The 16,973-nt window shown below is 40.1% G+C and overlaps 1 protein-coding gene across 7 annotated transcripts in view; it reads right to left on the minus strand.

Annotated features, from left to right (window-relative positions):
• The window catches only part of rgs3a (regulator of G protein signaling 3a), a 135,965-nt gene that overhangs the window by 82,622 nt on the left and 36,370 nt on the right, over positions 1 to 16,973 (minus strand). For 5 of the 7 annotated variants that reach the window (XM_053866674.1, XM_053866709.1, XM_053866700.1 and 2 more), the window contains 7 exons: positions 10,607 to 10,688; positions 9,749 to 9,854; positions 8,981 to 9,413; positions 7,005 to 7,044; positions 5,490 to 5,824; positions 3,137 to 3,214; positions 1,389 to 1,500 (listed from right to left, as the gene is read on the minus strand). In XM_053866674.1, coding sequence (XP_053722649.1) covers positions 1,389 to 1,500; positions 3,137 to 3,214; positions 5,490 to 5,824; positions 7,005 to 7,044; positions 8,981 to 9,413; positions 9,749 to 9,854; positions 10,607 to 10,688 — 1,186 coding nt within the window. Of the gene's footprint in view, positions 1 to 1,388; positions 1,501 to 3,136; positions 3,215 to 5,489; positions 5,825 to 7,004; positions 7,045 to 8,980; positions 9,414 to 9,748; positions 9,855 to 10,606; positions 10,689 to 13,609; positions 14,218 to 16,973 lie in introns of those variants that run through there. The other 2 variants (XM_053866692.1, XM_053866684.1) reach the window with 2 other exon arrangements.

Here is a 16,973-nt window from a genome sequence, read left to right on the forward strand (position 1 = left end):
CCCCTACTTCCCTATTCGCTCACTTTTTTTTTATTTTATCAGTTACTTTTGGATGCTAACATAGCTTAAGTACAAAAGCAGATGTGAAAATGTGAGAATCTTTTATGAATGCAGTGATAGACCGATCAGATTTACCTGTAACTTTCTACTTGCTGCTAACTTGCTTTTGTTGCTCTTTTCACTAATATATTGATGTACCTGGACACTTACCTCTTCCATTATTCAAACTGATATGTTAATGCTCGCAGATGCTGGAACCATCTGCTGGCAGTAAGTGGCATGATGATAACAATGCTAGTTAAAACAACACTATATTACACCGCACTGAACAGGACTTTCATGGATCCGCCCGCCTGCCACAAATCAGCCGCTTACTCCACCCACCATACAAAACATTGTTATTTACAATCATATCCTATTTATTTGACTTGGCTGGGTTCGTCGCCCTGCTATTATTGCTGGAGGGAAAGGCTGTTTATGCATTTGTGGGCCAAAGAGACAAAGCAATAGAGATTTGGCCGACTGTCCCCAAATATCCTCGGTCTGGCTGACCATATCAGCACAGCTACAGTGCCGTACGTTGACTCCTGTAAGTCTATGTTGCACTTCCACTTTGGACATGACATAGCTCACTAATACTTCATGTACACAACGGACTACACACAAAACAAACTACAGTAAAAGCACACTAACTTTTCTCACTCACGTTTTTGACAAACTATTTTTAAGGCCACAGGGGGAACTCAGTTTTGACATTCCAAAGTTAACAACATATTCAGTACCTAAATTCTCTGTACTGTCTTTTAGTTTCTTTGGTTTGCTCATTTTCCACAGAGGAGCTCAAAGGAGCTAAAAAAAAAAAAAAAAAACTAAGAGCAAACTGGAAGTTATTATTAAATGCTTTTTGCCAAATTTGCTTCTATAGTTTTATAGAATAGAGTAGAATAAAATAGAATTAAACTAAGCATTTTATTGTGACTTTTATAATGAAGAAAAAAATGTATATGCATGTGCAGTATAACAATATAGGTATAACAGTGAATGAGTTGTCATAAACATAGACAATCTGCATTATAGTTTTACCCTGACCTCAAGAGGGCTAAATAAACGAAGGAAGATGGACCAGGACGTAATTTGTCAGGGCTGTTCAGAGACACAAACTATATTGTGACATTCTCCCGATACGCATTTTAACTTTTGGATTTTGTATTAGCCATTTCGCATTCGTGTTCAGTGGGCATATAGTGTCACTCTGAGGAGCTGCGTTTTTATTATTATTATGTGTTTTCATTTTATTGTTATATACAGTCAGTGTTGACAGATAAAGAAAAATCTCAGAAAAGCATCTTCAACCTACACCTGACACATTTCAGTTACATAGAACGTACCATCTTGAAGACGCAGCTGCCGCAAGTACAAGGGACTCTGAAGGACGTTACATCTGCCGGGCTCGTCCTCTCGAGTGACCAGCATCAGGTCGCTGTAGACGAACACCGTCACCTACAAAACAACGCAATATCCATCACATTTGAAGGAAATCTCTTCATAAAACCTCACATTTTACAATGAGCATTTAGCGCATGAAAATAATGTCTTCTGACTGATGAAATGTTTGGCTGTCATAAAACTCTGGACACAAACTTCTCCAGTTAATGAGATGATTCATGGAAGTCTCGCAGCATTCATGAATGGCTTCTCTCTGTTCATTATGGCAGAAAAGGCCTGTCAGTCAAGCATTCAAATGAGACAGTTGAAATAAAATCGGATAACTAGAAACAAAGCAGCAAAACCACTGAGAATGAGGGACATTTATGTAAATCTGTGGTGAAGCTCGGTCTGGTGTTTACACGCTCCCTTCTGTGGTGTCCTCTTCATGTGAGATAGAGAAAGAAGACGTGGTGTTCGTATGTTTGGATTGGGATGTTTGTGTAGGAGGGAGAGCTCCAAAGAGGAGAAATGAAATGACACCTGCACAATGAGCTGCTAAAACACGATTTTACACCTTGGTTGTGTCGTGAGCAGCAACACAGCCCTTATACAGGGAGGGAAAGAAGTCATGCACACACACAGAATGGGGTGAAAAGTTTGACCTAGCTGAACAATGGGTTGTCCTTCTCTTCAATGACTAACAAGCTTCCTGAGAAAAACAATCATTACTGACAGATTTCTCATGTTTCAAGTAACACACACAACAATATAGCAGTTAATGATGGATGTGGGGATGTTCCGAATGAGTCACCGTACCAGACTCTTGGTTCAATGGGCATTTTCCAGTGTATCTGTATTTGATCACCATTACTTATGTACAGAAAACCAGTTGATCAACAATACAGTTGACCTGTAAACACCTGGTGTTGGAATGCAAGTTGTAGAGTCTATTAAGTAAGTGAATGTTATTTTCTAACCAAATTATTTTATTCAGTGGCCATGATAAAATGCCTTGTGTCATCTGCAGAAAAGTTTAAAAATAAATCTTAAGTAGTGAAAGAAAACAAATATTAATGTTGAAAAATGTCATTTATTTTAGGTGATTCATCTATGTTTCTTTCTTGTTTACAGTGTACATGCATTCATGTATATAATCATAAAAAAATGATATAATTATAATAATAACTACAAACACTTCTGCAGTCTGCTGATGTATAAGTTGTATCAAATAGTGATTAATAATTTATGTAATCCCATATATGTAGTTCACAGCTGCTTTTCAATGTTTTGGAGACATTATTGTCGTTTTAAAAACTCAATTCCAGCTGCATTTTGCAGCACAAATTCGGGACAGATGGCCTTTATGTTCGCTCTGTCTGCACATGAAGCAACACGGTTTCTTTTGTACGTCAGTGAGAAATAGCACAGCCTCCTTTTTGTCCATTAATTATTGATCACATCTCACAACAGCCCGATTTGTGCGGTTACACAATCTTTCAGAAATAACATGGGAGGACTTCGCGTCGTTGTGGAAGCATGTTCCTCTCACAAACCTCTGTTTAAACGCAAACCTATTTACACAGTGAAGTTAAACAAATCCCTTCCCTCTGAATGAGTGTGAGTCTCATGAAGGCCCTCAAAAAGAAGATCAATTACAATACTCATGTCTTGTCAACAGAAGTCAGCACGACAATTCTGATCCACTTACCTTCAAAGAGTGATGCTTGCTCTCATGCAGAATCATTTCTTCAGATATGATCAGATTCCTGCTGCACAGATCCAGAGGCTTCACATGAAAAAAAAAGTTGATCAGACATGTTACATTCACATTGCCTCGCTGTGAATTATGCATGCATTTCTGAAGGTTAGGGTTAACAATACCAAGTCCATTTTGTCTCTGCAGTCCAAACCGCTTACATAAACAACGAGAGGAAAGTGAAAGCGAGCAGATATGTACTGAAACAAATGTGGTCAGCGTCTGACTTGACAGCTTAAATGAACAAGCATGCATCGACGTGGGAGGACAAAACTTCCCCTCGAGTTCAGGGTATTAAAGAAAACTATTTTGGCGTGAGTGAGTCTGCACTTCACCGGGTGTGAAACCCTGTGGCTGCAATAATAAGAATAACCTATTGACAGAATGGTTTCACTTCAGCAGAATCTAGCAACAGTGTTGGATGCCTCAACCATTTGCTACCTTTGAATTAAGCAGCATCTGTCGCAAATTTAGAGTCCCTGTTTCCAAAGGTTCAGATATTAAATGTTTAAATCACACATTAATCATGACAACACACTTTCACTTGGTACATTTTAACTCTCAGTGACAACAAATGCAGCGCACTGCACCAAGTTGAGCAGAAGCCTGCGGTTCTGGGAAGCCAGTGAGCATATCCCTGCGGAATGTTATCATCTTTTTCAATAAAATTAGAGCACAATCTTAAACTAAGTCACTTCCCAACCTGAACCTCATGAACAATTGCAACAGAAAAAAAGCAAAGCAAAAGTAATGATGAATCATTCATACATTTTACATAAATGTGTTACATCACATTGTATCTTTTGTGACGGAGGCATTATCTGAACTAGAGGTAGGTAAAAATAAAACATACTTTTCTGAAAACCTTTTCCCAAATTATGCACAGATTCAAAGTGATGATGAAATCGGATGCAATTTTCTTTCAATTAGTCTGACAAAATGACTCATCTGTGTTTCTTGCTGAATTACCATCACATAACAGTTATATCAGCTACCAAGGCTGACACAAAGATTATTAAAAAATGTCTGGAATATTTATCGTGAGAGTAGATGCGGGGGGTTCTTGTGAATTAGAAACAAAAATGCACAAAAGCAACTAGAAACTGATGTGGCCTGAATATTTCATGGCCATTGTTTGTTTACCTTAAAAGCCTAAAGCAAAATTATGAAACATGGCTTCAATTATTCAGAAACCATCAAACTCAGCAAGTGATGGTGACTTAAAACCCAACTTTAAAAGAGAAAATCTTGAACACCCAATGTCATAATCACCAGTGTTATTTTAACTGTATCACTTTAACAGAGTTGATATATCTCTCACCGCAGCAAAGTCAAGTTTGACCTTCACTGGTCACTCCACTTCCCTAAACTGCCTGCTGAGCTTTACAGCAGGATGAAATTAAAAATGAAAACAGCACTTCTCCTTTGCTGTGTGTGAGAAATTCTGTTATGTGGTGATATGACTACCATGTAGCTAGACAAAAAAACACGAGACAATAGCAGAGAGAATTTGAATTGATCCAGTTCAAAGTTCAATGCTCAACTACTTTAAATCAACTATGAACAGTGAATACAGATGAAGGGAAGTGAATCGGAGAGTGAAGGGTGGAACTGGTGGGGATGAATATCAGTCAGTGGCAGAAAAGTGGTAGTATAAGTGAAAACCGGGCATTATAGGACAGAAGTAAAACTTGCTAGGATAGGGGTGGGCAATAAAATTTCCTCAGCGGCCACGTTAATTATAGTAACGGTTGAGAGGGGCTGTCAAACCCAAAGGAGGGTAAGAGAAAATTGAAAATAAAATCAAGTGATGACATCTTGTGTGATTATGAAAGTACATAATGCACATAAAATGTTGGTTTCAAAACTACTTTTAACTGATGTATTTGAGGGGACAAGAAATACTCCTAAAATACTCCTAATTCAGAAAAGTGATGAGAAAGTTATGTTTCAGTTACATCATAATAAATACATTCAAAGGGCCGCATTTGGCCCCCGGGCCGCACTTTGTCCAGGTCTGTGGTAGGACATGTAATAGTCTGGAGATGGCAGCTCAGACAGAAAAACAAGAATGAGAGTCAGAAGTTGTAGAATTGAAGATGCTCAAGTTCTCATTGAGAGTGACAATAAAGGACAAGATCAGAAGTTTGGAGACATGGTTAGGGATGCCAGAGGCTGGAGGAGACTGTGTTGGACCAAGAATGTTGCAGACAGAGAAGTGGAAGACAACCAATGAGGTTCAAGGATGGGGTGACAGGAGGGACTGGGGAGGATGATTAAGAAAGGTTTCTTTGCACGTTCTCACCTGAACAAAGATGGGGAAGATAAGTATCTTTGGTGCCACTTTTACATATCCATAGTTGGCATGTGGAGTGTGTGAGCGTACAATCGTACAGTTCTGGTAGTTGGCAAAGTTGGCATTCTGCTGTTGGTAGTTCGGTGTGGAAGAGGTAGCAGCCGTGGAAGTTGTTTTTGTCGTCTTGGCATTGTTGGACCGCCTTAAGAAAGCGGTACGGTTTGAGAGACCACCGCCACCTCCAACTCCACCGCTGCTGCTGCTCATTCCTGCAGCGTAATTCCCACTGCCCACACTCTGGTTTTGGGATCCGGGCATCTGACGGGTGGGATATAGCCTGGCTGCTTGGAAATCACACAGAAAATGTTAAGAGCTATGATGGAGAGATATTCACTTTTGTGTGTTTGAAAAAATTGCGTTGAGCAGCAGATTTAATAATCACAATAAAATTCATTAACATTGTTCTCGAGTTTTCTCATAATAATAGTCCATAACTATTTGAGTAATAACTTTGTAACTTTGCTCTTCAAAATCGATCAACATCAAAAAATAAACTCTAAATTGAGTATTTTTCAATCTTTTCAGCTCAGTTTGTGTCTTTTCTTTAAAGGCATGGTTAAGAAATATGTCAATCAATTACCAATTATCAAAAAATATGAGGTAGCATATGAGGTAACCAACTTTTCTCATGCTCTGAACCTGATGACTGAAACAATGATGCAGCTAATGTATGGATTTTTAATGCCAGACGAGTTTCATGGTACCAGGCTATTAAGATTCATCACATCAGACCATTTTAATCACAGGTGTTTTGACATTGACATCACAACGCTCCGCAGGCCTCAGCGGCAGCTCGAGGCTCCGGGATCACCAGGAAAGAGCCAAGAATACACACGGGCGAAAACAGAGCATTGCTTCAATGAAAATAAAGCGCCTGTAATTTCATTGCTCTGACGTGATGAGTCCAATAATATCGACAGCATTCATAATATCGCTAAGTTTATTTTGTTCATTGGACCCCTGCAGCCTACAGACAGGTGCAAGTTTTGTGCATATAAAGTCTGTTTTTGTATTAAATTTAGTGCCACATCTTATATTAAATATAATCTTATAATAGAAACAGCACCGGACCTTTCTGGCCATTATCACAGGTAGTGAACTCACAGGAGAGGCATCCCGATCCATGAGAAAGACGTAATTTTGTTGACATAGAAACACATTGATAAGACCTGAATAGACCAAGAGGAGGTTTTTTGGGGTGGTCATCACCCAGGCTTCTTTACCCTAGCAGCTGCCCCATGACCCCACTTAAGATAGAATGGAATTTGTTTACTTTTTGTGGCCACATCTTCTGCGGACATGCTCACTTATGCTGCTGGTCTGGTGGATGAGACTCTTCCATCAATAAACTTTAATGTATTGTCTAGGACTGAACACTAGAAAAAAACTAAGCGCATAGAAAAGCCACACATTGATGCACCAAAAAAATGTACAGTAGCCTGATAACACAATGACGCGTCTTACCTAAGGTTGCCTGATTATCTTGGTATACAGGCCTCAAGATCTGAAAGCAGAATCATGCAAAAAAATATTACAATCGTAAATGCAGCATGAGCCAATGCCAAAACACATGTTAAAATAATTTAGATCTAGATTGAACAAACGTTTTCTTCGGTAAGTTTTAAGAATGGACCGCTCAGTCTTTGTATGAACAAAAGCTGATCATTTACTGTCTCAGTCGAGCTGGACTTGCCTCACATGACACTGTGTTTACTTCAAGGACTCAGAGCCCATGTGACAGCGCCCCCGAGTGTGCCAGTGAGGGTTTGGGCCTGTCATAACACATTTCAGTCATCCAGGGGGGGGACAGTGATGGAGGGGTAACACCACTTCACAGGTTGTTCAGATGAATTAAGGCTCTGAAAATGTGTGCGTGTTTACCAGCTTGTCAGAGTAGAAATTTAAAGCAGCCTGAACTTTTAAATCCCTCTGCGTGTGAGGAAGAATGGGCCTGCTGTGATATTTCACCATAGTGACCCATTTCCATGCGACTCTTGGTATTTTTAGCGGGCAACCAGCATCACCGAAATTCACAAAATTAATGCCTCAGGCTGAAATTTTGACTGTTTTGTCTTGACCTATTTGTACTGGCTCATACCTCATATCCCAAATGTTTTCTTCGCAACGATATCCACTTAATTTTACACTATTTAAGATATGGATGTGATGCAGTCGACTGAGTCTCGAGATGGCATGTTTCGGTTAGTTTGTTCAGGTAGTAAGTGCTTTTTATCCCAGCTACTAAGATAGTAGCAAGAACACATGCAGTCTCTCAAAACATTTCAGAACAACTGTGACTTTTTGGTTAATTGGTTAGTAATATTTGATTTAATAACTTAGGAATTGAGTTGAGTCTTTTTTCTTTATTCAGTTTACTTTATTTTGCTCATGTACATTACGAGTGTCACTTGATGCAGTCAAGAGCACAAATCTATGTACACATGTTTGAGTGCATGTCAAGCATACGACTGTACGATGAAGTATAAACCTTGGTATATAAAGTTTAGCATCAGGAAATGTGTGTTCAGATAATAAATGCATGTGTATAGTGCTTAAGAAAACATCGGTTAATGATATTTGGAAGAAAAGACAGGTAATATATAAACTTGAAAATGATGGTTGCTTCAAACAGTCAATACTTTAGTCTAGCATTATGGTCCCTTTTTATGTGCATGCATGAGTCAATATTATTATCTATTTGCATTTATTCATCATAGTAAACTTTATGTTCGCTCTCATTTATAATCTGTTGATAATTAGAGATAGGACTTGAAGAGACTGACTTTAATTACAGAAAAAAAGTAATTCAAATGCAACTATGACAGGTTAAGTGTAAACTTCATTACGAAGAGAGCATTTTACGAAGAGTGCACCAATTCCAAGTGCACCACATTATCAAATGTGATGCCACAAGCAAAAAATTCCATGATAAGGAACATTTAATATGTTCTCATAGAAGGAAAATAACTTAAGAAAAAAAAAAAACTTCACAATATCAGTGTGCACTGCTTAGCAGCAGCGAATATTTGTGTTTCATCTAATGCATACAATTCACAGTAATTTTGGTGAAGTGGATAAAATAACATAAATGTGTGCTAATGGCTACAGTAGTAAATTGTGCTTGTTAACAACACTGAAATATCTTTCACTGGTTCTTCGTGACACGACGTTTTCCAGAATCAATCCGACCACTTGAATGGAATCAATCCTTTTTTGCAGTTATCATTACTGCAAGGACACAAGCTTTGTATTGTGTGTGTCAAAAATGTCATGAGTGACAAATCAAATGTGGCAACCTTGATCTGAAAGTCCTTCTATCTATCAGCAGCAGGGATGTACGGTAACGAGACATATCTAGGATGAGCCACCACATGAGTCAGGTGAGGATGAGGCGGGCGGAGGAGATGATGAAGATGCAGCCCATCACCAGTCTGTGATACCTGGCTTCCAGGGTTGATGGGTGCCAGGATGATGTAGTTGTCCCCGTTGGATGCTTTCACTCTGGTGCCCTTCAGTGTGGCCGTGTGGGGGTGGTGTAGGTGTCGCACTTTCCCATCCAGCTCCTCGGCCGATCCTCCCTGCGCCCCCCACCTCAAAGTCCCTAAGCCGACACCACCTCCGTTCCCAGCCTCGGAGCCGTTGACCAGCAGCCTTCGGCTGGCGGTGGCACGGTGGTGGGCTGGCAGTGGTGGCACGGCTGGAGGGGTCTTGCTGGTGCCGATATCAGGAGCACGCCTGCGGGTGGGTGGCGAGGGAGCATCGTAATTTGAGGTGGAGGGCTTGTAGGAGGGTCTGTGGATGAGGCCCTCAAAGTTGGGCTTGGCAGAGGGGCCCGTGCGCCAAACAACCAGTGTGATTTCATTGGCACTATTTCTGCAGGACAACAGAAGTCACTTTTAACATGAGGAAGACAAACCTATGCTCTATCCATGAAAAGCATTAGAAGCCATGAGTCAGGAATGTCAAACTCAGTCATACCAGGGGCCAAATTTTCATAACCATCCAGGTTGTGAGCCGAACAAAATTCATATTATAATTCATGAAGCAAAGATATTCAATCAGTTTCAAGTTTTTTGGAAGTTTACACATTAATCGTTGACATTCTGGAATAATAGAAAATGACCTGACAGACCAGATCAAGTGTCAAATCATGGAGAGGGGATTATGCTGTGCTCAGGTCAGGTCCAGATCAGATGGTGAGTCATCACCTGATAGCGTGAGCCAAGTCCACACATTTCCACTGCTCGACGGGTTGACCATTGAGCTGCAGGAGGGTGTCTAACTGCAGCAGACCTGCCTGATCTGCTGGACCCCCTGTGGGAAAGAGGAGAGAGACAGCAGAAGATGAGCACAAACAAAATAATACAGAGCAGAAAAACTGTATTACATGTGGAGAACAGGGGAAAAAAAGAAATGGCAAGATGACCTCACAATTAATTTCACACCATGCAGCCGGTGCTCCCTGCTGCTCAAGTGAATTGACTTGCCATCATTTAAAACAAGGACTTGATGGAAAAGAAAAGCCTCACGGACGCCATGACATCTTCACAAATAATAAATATAGAGTGACAATTGAGGGTCAGTCAAGATACTACACCGCGATCAAGTAACAATGAATGAAACGAACATTCATTTATTTATATGCCGCGTGGGGCACTTAAAATTGAATTATTTATTCACTACAATTAAAAACCTTGGCTAATGTACTGTGCTCTGCTCTTTCATAATACTTTTATGATTTTGATGATGCTGCTGACATTACACGAGCTTGCATGCAGGAACTGAAAGCTATTGCTCAACAGGAAACTCAGTAACATTCCCTAAGTAGTGCATCATTTGACGCTTAATAAATATTATTCCTGCAGTCATTGATATGAGACTTAGCTGATCGCTGTGGGTGGAAATTCAGTCATTAAGGAAGTCACGAACACAAGCCATGCATCTCAGTAGCTTCATCTTTAACTGTTCTAACTCTGACTCCTGAGTCTTTACCATACATCATGTTATATTAGTGCATAAGCATGATTCCTTTTTGCTGACACTATTCAGACAGGTGTCAAACTCACCTGGATCTACAGCCTGGACCCTCACAGGGGAATCTGAGCAGATGGTGAAGCCGTATCCATCCTTTCCTCGAAGGATAGTCACCTGCGGAAAACAAGGGAAGTCAATTCATGAAACTGCAGTAACCTTACCACCCTTGCTTTTGTTCCCTTCCAGTGAAAGCTAAATAATCAACTTCCCTCCTCGGGGATGATTAAGTATTCTGCCTCGACTTCCTATTAAAACTGTCCTGGCGACGGTTTCCCAGGGAAGCCAATTAGCTGAGTCAGTGAGAAAAACAACCGAAGCAAAAGTCTTTGTTGAAAGGTCTAGAGAAACACACACTTAAGATTTTGAATCGAGAATAGAGTTGTTCTTTCACTGACAAGAAACCGACAAACTCAATAAGGTATTTTTTCTTTATACAGGAACCAAAAACTCCACAAAAAGTTGTAAATAGATCAAGTAACATAAAAAAACACTTCTGCACTTCAACAGTGATGCAAGTTGATTTTCATCAGTCATATTTCTTGCTGGGCTCTATATTGTTAAACTATCAAAAGTGTGCCTGGCCAAAAGCTGTTCAGAACTTCACACTTTCAGTCTAATCTTCTGACAACCAGAGGTGGGCATCAGCCGCGTCTATCCCTCCTCAACATACCTCTTGTTTCAAATGTAAACTGCATAATTGGGCTCAAAAGCCAAAGTCAAAAGAGGAAAAGAGAGAATAAGTGTTTATTCTGAAGCCTGAAGCCAGTATGACCCTAAAAAGTCAAGAATAATCAGTTTTTCATACTTCAATAGTTTTAAGTGCTTTGTGTCACAGTGCTTGTGGTCGCCATATTTATTTGCTCTTTATGTGACATTGACTTGAGATGAAATCCAAACAGACCGAACAAGCCACTGAATCCCTCAACTGGTGCTCTGAAACATTTTGAAATAAGATTTGTACTAGAACAGACAAACATAAAATTCTGTTCTGATATTTATTAGATTTGATAATGACTGAATAGACCACCGTAATTTCCAGACAATAAGATTTTTTTTTTTGCCATGATCTGAATCCTTCATCTTATATAACAACATGGCTATTGTATGGATGTTAACAGGCCAAAGAGCGGCATGCGTCCTCATCACATCAAACCAATGAAATCACAGTTAGTTTCATGAGTCAGTCTCGATGCTGGACACCGTTTTCAAACTAGTTTAGAAGCGATCCTTGTGCATTTTTAAGCTGTATGCACCACTGGCCGCGCAGTCTGGTCAGTGGTTCATACAGTATTCAGGATGCACCACTGGAATTTGCTATGTATAAAAAGCACCAAAGTACCATATATACACATATATATATATATATATATATATATATATATATATATATATATATGAGCAGCTGGAAAATATCCAGAATTAACAATTGCGTGGTTACTTTAAGTTATGTTAAAATCCAAAATTTCACTTCCACAAAATATGGTACAACAGTCTTTAACATGTGTTTGGTTCATCATTTTTACTTATGGTGTTTTACTGGATTCCCATCACATCAGACTGATGACAGATTGACAGTGTACAAAACTAACCCTCCATTCTTAATTTATTGCATTATTATTGAACTTATTGTAATCTCCAATAAATATGATCTATACACTATCTAAATACTATCTATGAATAGTACGTCATCAATTCTACTTTCAGAATGAGGGTACAAATTATATCACTACGGGCAAATACATTTGTCCTGCTTTATTAATATTTTTATATATATATCCATATATATATATCCATATATATATTAAGGAGAGCACTTATTTCCACTTTGAATGAAACGTTAATTTCTGAGTTGATACTTGAATAAAATCTATTCACCGGTAATCAGAACTGACTTGAGGAAACCAGAGTTCACTGCATAAATAAATGCATGTTTTCAAAAGTAGGATAAAGCCGCAGCCCATCAACAGCATGTGCATGTGTCTCCAAGCTGATTTTTTCTTTTCTTTATCTCTGTTGAGTTGCATGCAGAGAGAAGATCTTGGCCGTCCGGATGATCTCTGGCCACTACTGGACGAGTGTGGCAGAGGTAGCAACAGGTGCCAGTTCACTCTATACTCTAATAATTTAATCATGAGGACATGAAACACACACAACCAGAAAGTCATTTTCCTCTTCCTCAGTAAGACAATGCTATCTGGGTCAGTATGTTCGAAGAATGGGGCAGCACACCACCCACACGCACACACGATCCTGTGTCATGTTGTATTTTCGTCACTTCTCTTCAAATACTCCCCGGCTATGAACGCAGCTGTGCATGTCATTTGTTGCAGGTCTATATTCTGTTCTACAGGAAGTCTTGATTGTGTAACGTTCCTCCTAGTTCTCATTGTCTGATACCGCAGCTCTGCGACTGTCGGTCCTCTTTTAGAACAGATAATGTATCATCTCTCACTGTCCCTTTGGACCTTCACAAGTGCATTTAAGGGTCAAGAAGGCATGGAGGCCAATATACCGAGGAAGGCTGCCTCATATATCTTTAATGAAGACACAGAATACACCTATGAAGCGTGTAGCCTAGATCTGGATTATCTGGACAATAACAACACAACAGGCCATTTCATGGCTCACACAAAATCTTGAGAGAAACTCATTGCTCCATGAGCAGAAGGTCACAGGGTCTCAAACCATGGTTGTTGTTTTGCCACAGCATGCCCCTCCTGCAGTCTTAAAATGCTGTCACATGACCTTGTTGACTTTAAACAAAATCCACAATTATCAAACACTATCCTGTTTCAGCAGTGCTAGTTTTGTCATACACAGTCTCCAAAATAACTTGAAAACAGATTCATGACGATTTTAACCTACAGAGATGCCCAACACGATCGCAAGTTTATTCAAGACGCAGTACAAATTTAGATCTTCCCACTGTCTCCCATATGGTAAAAGGAAAGAAAGAAAGTTCTTAAAACGCAGACAAAATCCTTCGTATGTCATTTAGCGTGTGACTATCCCTTACTTCTGTCTACCACACACACCTGTGGGAGCCTACATCCGATGCAGAGGTGGCACAGACCATGGATGGTGTGCATCACACCTTCTCTTCCTCCTCCTCGGGTGTTAAGGTCTGCGGAAAGCACGCACACGCTGTGACGCCGACTTTCTACCTGGCTAGCACTTCTGCAACCCGTGTTTCTCCAAAGCCTTCTTCTTGCAGGTGAGTAGGTGGTCCTTGGACTGATTTCTGAAGACTGAGTGGTCTTCAGGGTGTTATGGATCATCTCAGCTGCCTCCAGAGCCTCTTAAATTCACTTTTCAATTTACAGGTTACAAAGCATGGAGATAGTTGTCAGATTACTGGAAAGTCAGCCACGAAAACCCTAAAAAAATGTCTCCTTAGCGTTCTTGTTTTCTTCAAACCTGTGGACAATCCATGGTAGATATTCTCCTGAAGATTATCATCAACATCAGTCCCACAGCTTCAATCCTGTTCGCTTGATCCCAAATGATCGAATAAGACGGTGTCCAGGGTCTTTGACACAGCAACATCTGCATGAATTGCTAATATCAGCTGTGTCAGTTTTTCACAACGGCGTCACACTGACGAGACTGGCGCTAGCTACGACCTGCTCAGGCCAAACTGTCGCTCCTGGCAGGGTCGCTCATGGGAACGCTTCAACAGCAGAAGAATAGAAGGAAGTGCCTCCCACCAGCATCCCCTGCGTTCGCATACACACACAAGCATAAACTCATGTACTTATGCATACCTCGCCATCCCATGGCCAGGACAGCTTTGTGTGTCGGCCACCGATAAGACCCGTTCGCTTCCTGAGTCCACACTGTGAGGTTCTAAGAGGTGCGACGGCTCTCAGTGCACAGCACTCACACTATATTACACATAGTAAAAGTTAAAAATGCATGAATGAATCTAATAGAAGCAACAAGCAGATCCCTCCTTTGAACACACATAAAGCAAAATCATCTGGACTATTGTGCAGCTTTCTCAACTTGTTTTTTTTTACGATCTAACAAACCAGACCAAAGTCTATTGTGTCCATTTCAAGACCCCAATAACATTTAAAAATGAGTCAAATGTATGTTGTAGATGATCTGTTGTAATGTATTTTTTGTTGTTTTTTTTTTTATTTAAGGACATGAACATGTCACAGTCTAGAAAGTCTCATACATATATATATATATATATATATATATATTTACGTCTGTCACATGCACATTATACACCACTCTGTGATGCTAACATGCTATGACTACTACAAAGACAGTAAATCAAAGTGACATCACAGACTGCAGATGACATCAAAACCCTTGCAGGTTGGAAGTATGCCAGTCCACACACAATTGGCTACGATTTATTTTCTCTTTTTGCAAGCTAGATGGGGTTCATTAAGCTTAACTTATTTTTTTTTTTATTACAATAAAAATTCACCAAATTTCTAATCACATCACAAAGCTATAATTTCTAAATTCACCATCACATTTAATGCCAGTTGTTGAACACCTCTGTCACAAAAAGATATATTAATAGTGACTTATGCATGAGGCGGCAAATAATGTTTTCTATGTATTATATTATGCTATAAAAAAGGCTTTCCTCAATTTATAATGTAACATAATAAAGAATGCGGTACCAGTTTCCTTGTGGCAACTACGTTTGTTGTTGAACATCACCCCCCTCTCTTAACTGTACTTTCCTTCATCCTAAATTGATGAGACTGACTATCAAATGAGTCCTGACGCAAGTTCAAGTACAGACGGAAATGTCTCTGATTGATAATGACAAATTTCCCTGAGCATATTTCCGAGCAGGAGTTTGATCATCCCTTCTTTGGGAACATTGCCTTCCTCTCCCACACTGTTCAGTCGCAACCAACACCTCATCATTGTCTCACGTAAGCTCCCACACACCATCCAGACATGACGCTTGTTTGTTATGTTTTCAGCTTCCATATTTCCTCTGCTTTTCCTTTCAGCTACACCACCCCACACCCCCGCCCCGCCCCCTTAGCTCAGAACCACATGCTACGGAAATTCACAGGTCTGTGAACTCTGACGATACCTCCTCTTTTTCCAGTTATCCAAACAGCGGTTTTATTTGTGTTTTCTATAGCCTGGGAATGAGGACATACTGTGTGAGAGGGTTCAACAAACACCTCATCTGCATGACACGGAAGAGCCGAAAAACCATACTGAGGTGGACTTGTTGAATTAGCTGCAGTCATTATTTCCAGCGTTTCCTCTCTTCATTATGTCTGTCTCACAGAGGCAAACACTGCTCTTAACTAATGAAGCAAAGATGCTACTCTCATCTTCTAAAAATGATGACAAATGAGAGAAAAGGTCGTTGTTTTAAAAGACTACTGGCCAATCAAAATGGCAGCTTCACCCTGTTTGCCTTTTGTAAAGGTCGAGGGTTACCCATCAAGAACACAAAACCACTTTCTCTCTCTTTCATACTGAGCTGTTCGCCTCCAAACAGGCAGAAGGATTAGCGAGAGAACAAAACTTGTCTATAGGTGCAGACGTGAATGAGGCGAGTGAAAAGCTTGTACAGGGGCCAGACGAAGCCAGTGTGGGATTTCACTCCCCATCTCTTGATTTCTGACCTGAATAAACAGCCATCAAAGGAGGAGGCGTCTGCTAAGGCACACAGCACAAAGGGCGATTCTAAAGCCAGAACCCAGTAAAGTGCAACTAGCTATCAAGTGAACTGGAAGAAGTTCAAGTCTAACAAATCAACCTTGCTCTCAAGCATACATGTCCTCATTAATGTTCATGCAATTAAATCAGAATTCATTTAGCTTGCAGAAATGATAATGATAAATACTTTTTCATTCTATTTTGCAATGCCAGCTTTTTTGAGTTGAATGACTGAGACTTGGCTCAGTTCTATTCCTAACTCCCCTATTGCTGTAGAGTATCGGAAAATACCTCTTCATGCGCACATATAAGCGTTGAGACTATAGCAATGCGAGACGCTGAACTAACTCACTTGAATCACGCATTACATCTCTGATCTGTAGACACATCTCTGCCACAGCTTTGTATAATAAGGAAGAAGAAATGCAACTGATGTCATAACTGTTGAGGGTGACGTTGCAACATTCCCAACTTTTTTTAATGACACAGTTCTGGGGAGGTTAGGCTGAAATATTGCGGCAATATCTCAAGCCTTCATTAACAATCATGTTGCCACGAAGAGGATAGGACTTTCACCTGTTAAATGACCTTTACACCTAAGAAAATATCACCATCTGAAAGCAGAGAATCTGGCCAATAAATGTCAGCATCAGGATCACTTATATGCAGCGCACATTTGATTGCTTTAAGTTTGGTTAAACGGCTGGTCGGGAGGACGTTTACTTCAATCCCACTTCACAGCAA

This window comes from Synchiropus splendidus, chromosome 1 (genome assembly GCF_027744825.2).
Source record: "Synchiropus splendidus isolate RoL2022-P1 chromosome 1, RoL_Sspl_1.0, whole genome shotgun sequence".
Taxonomy (NCBI): Eukaryota; Metazoa; Chordata; class Actinopteri; order Syngnathiformes; family Callionymidae; genus Synchiropus; species Synchiropus splendidus.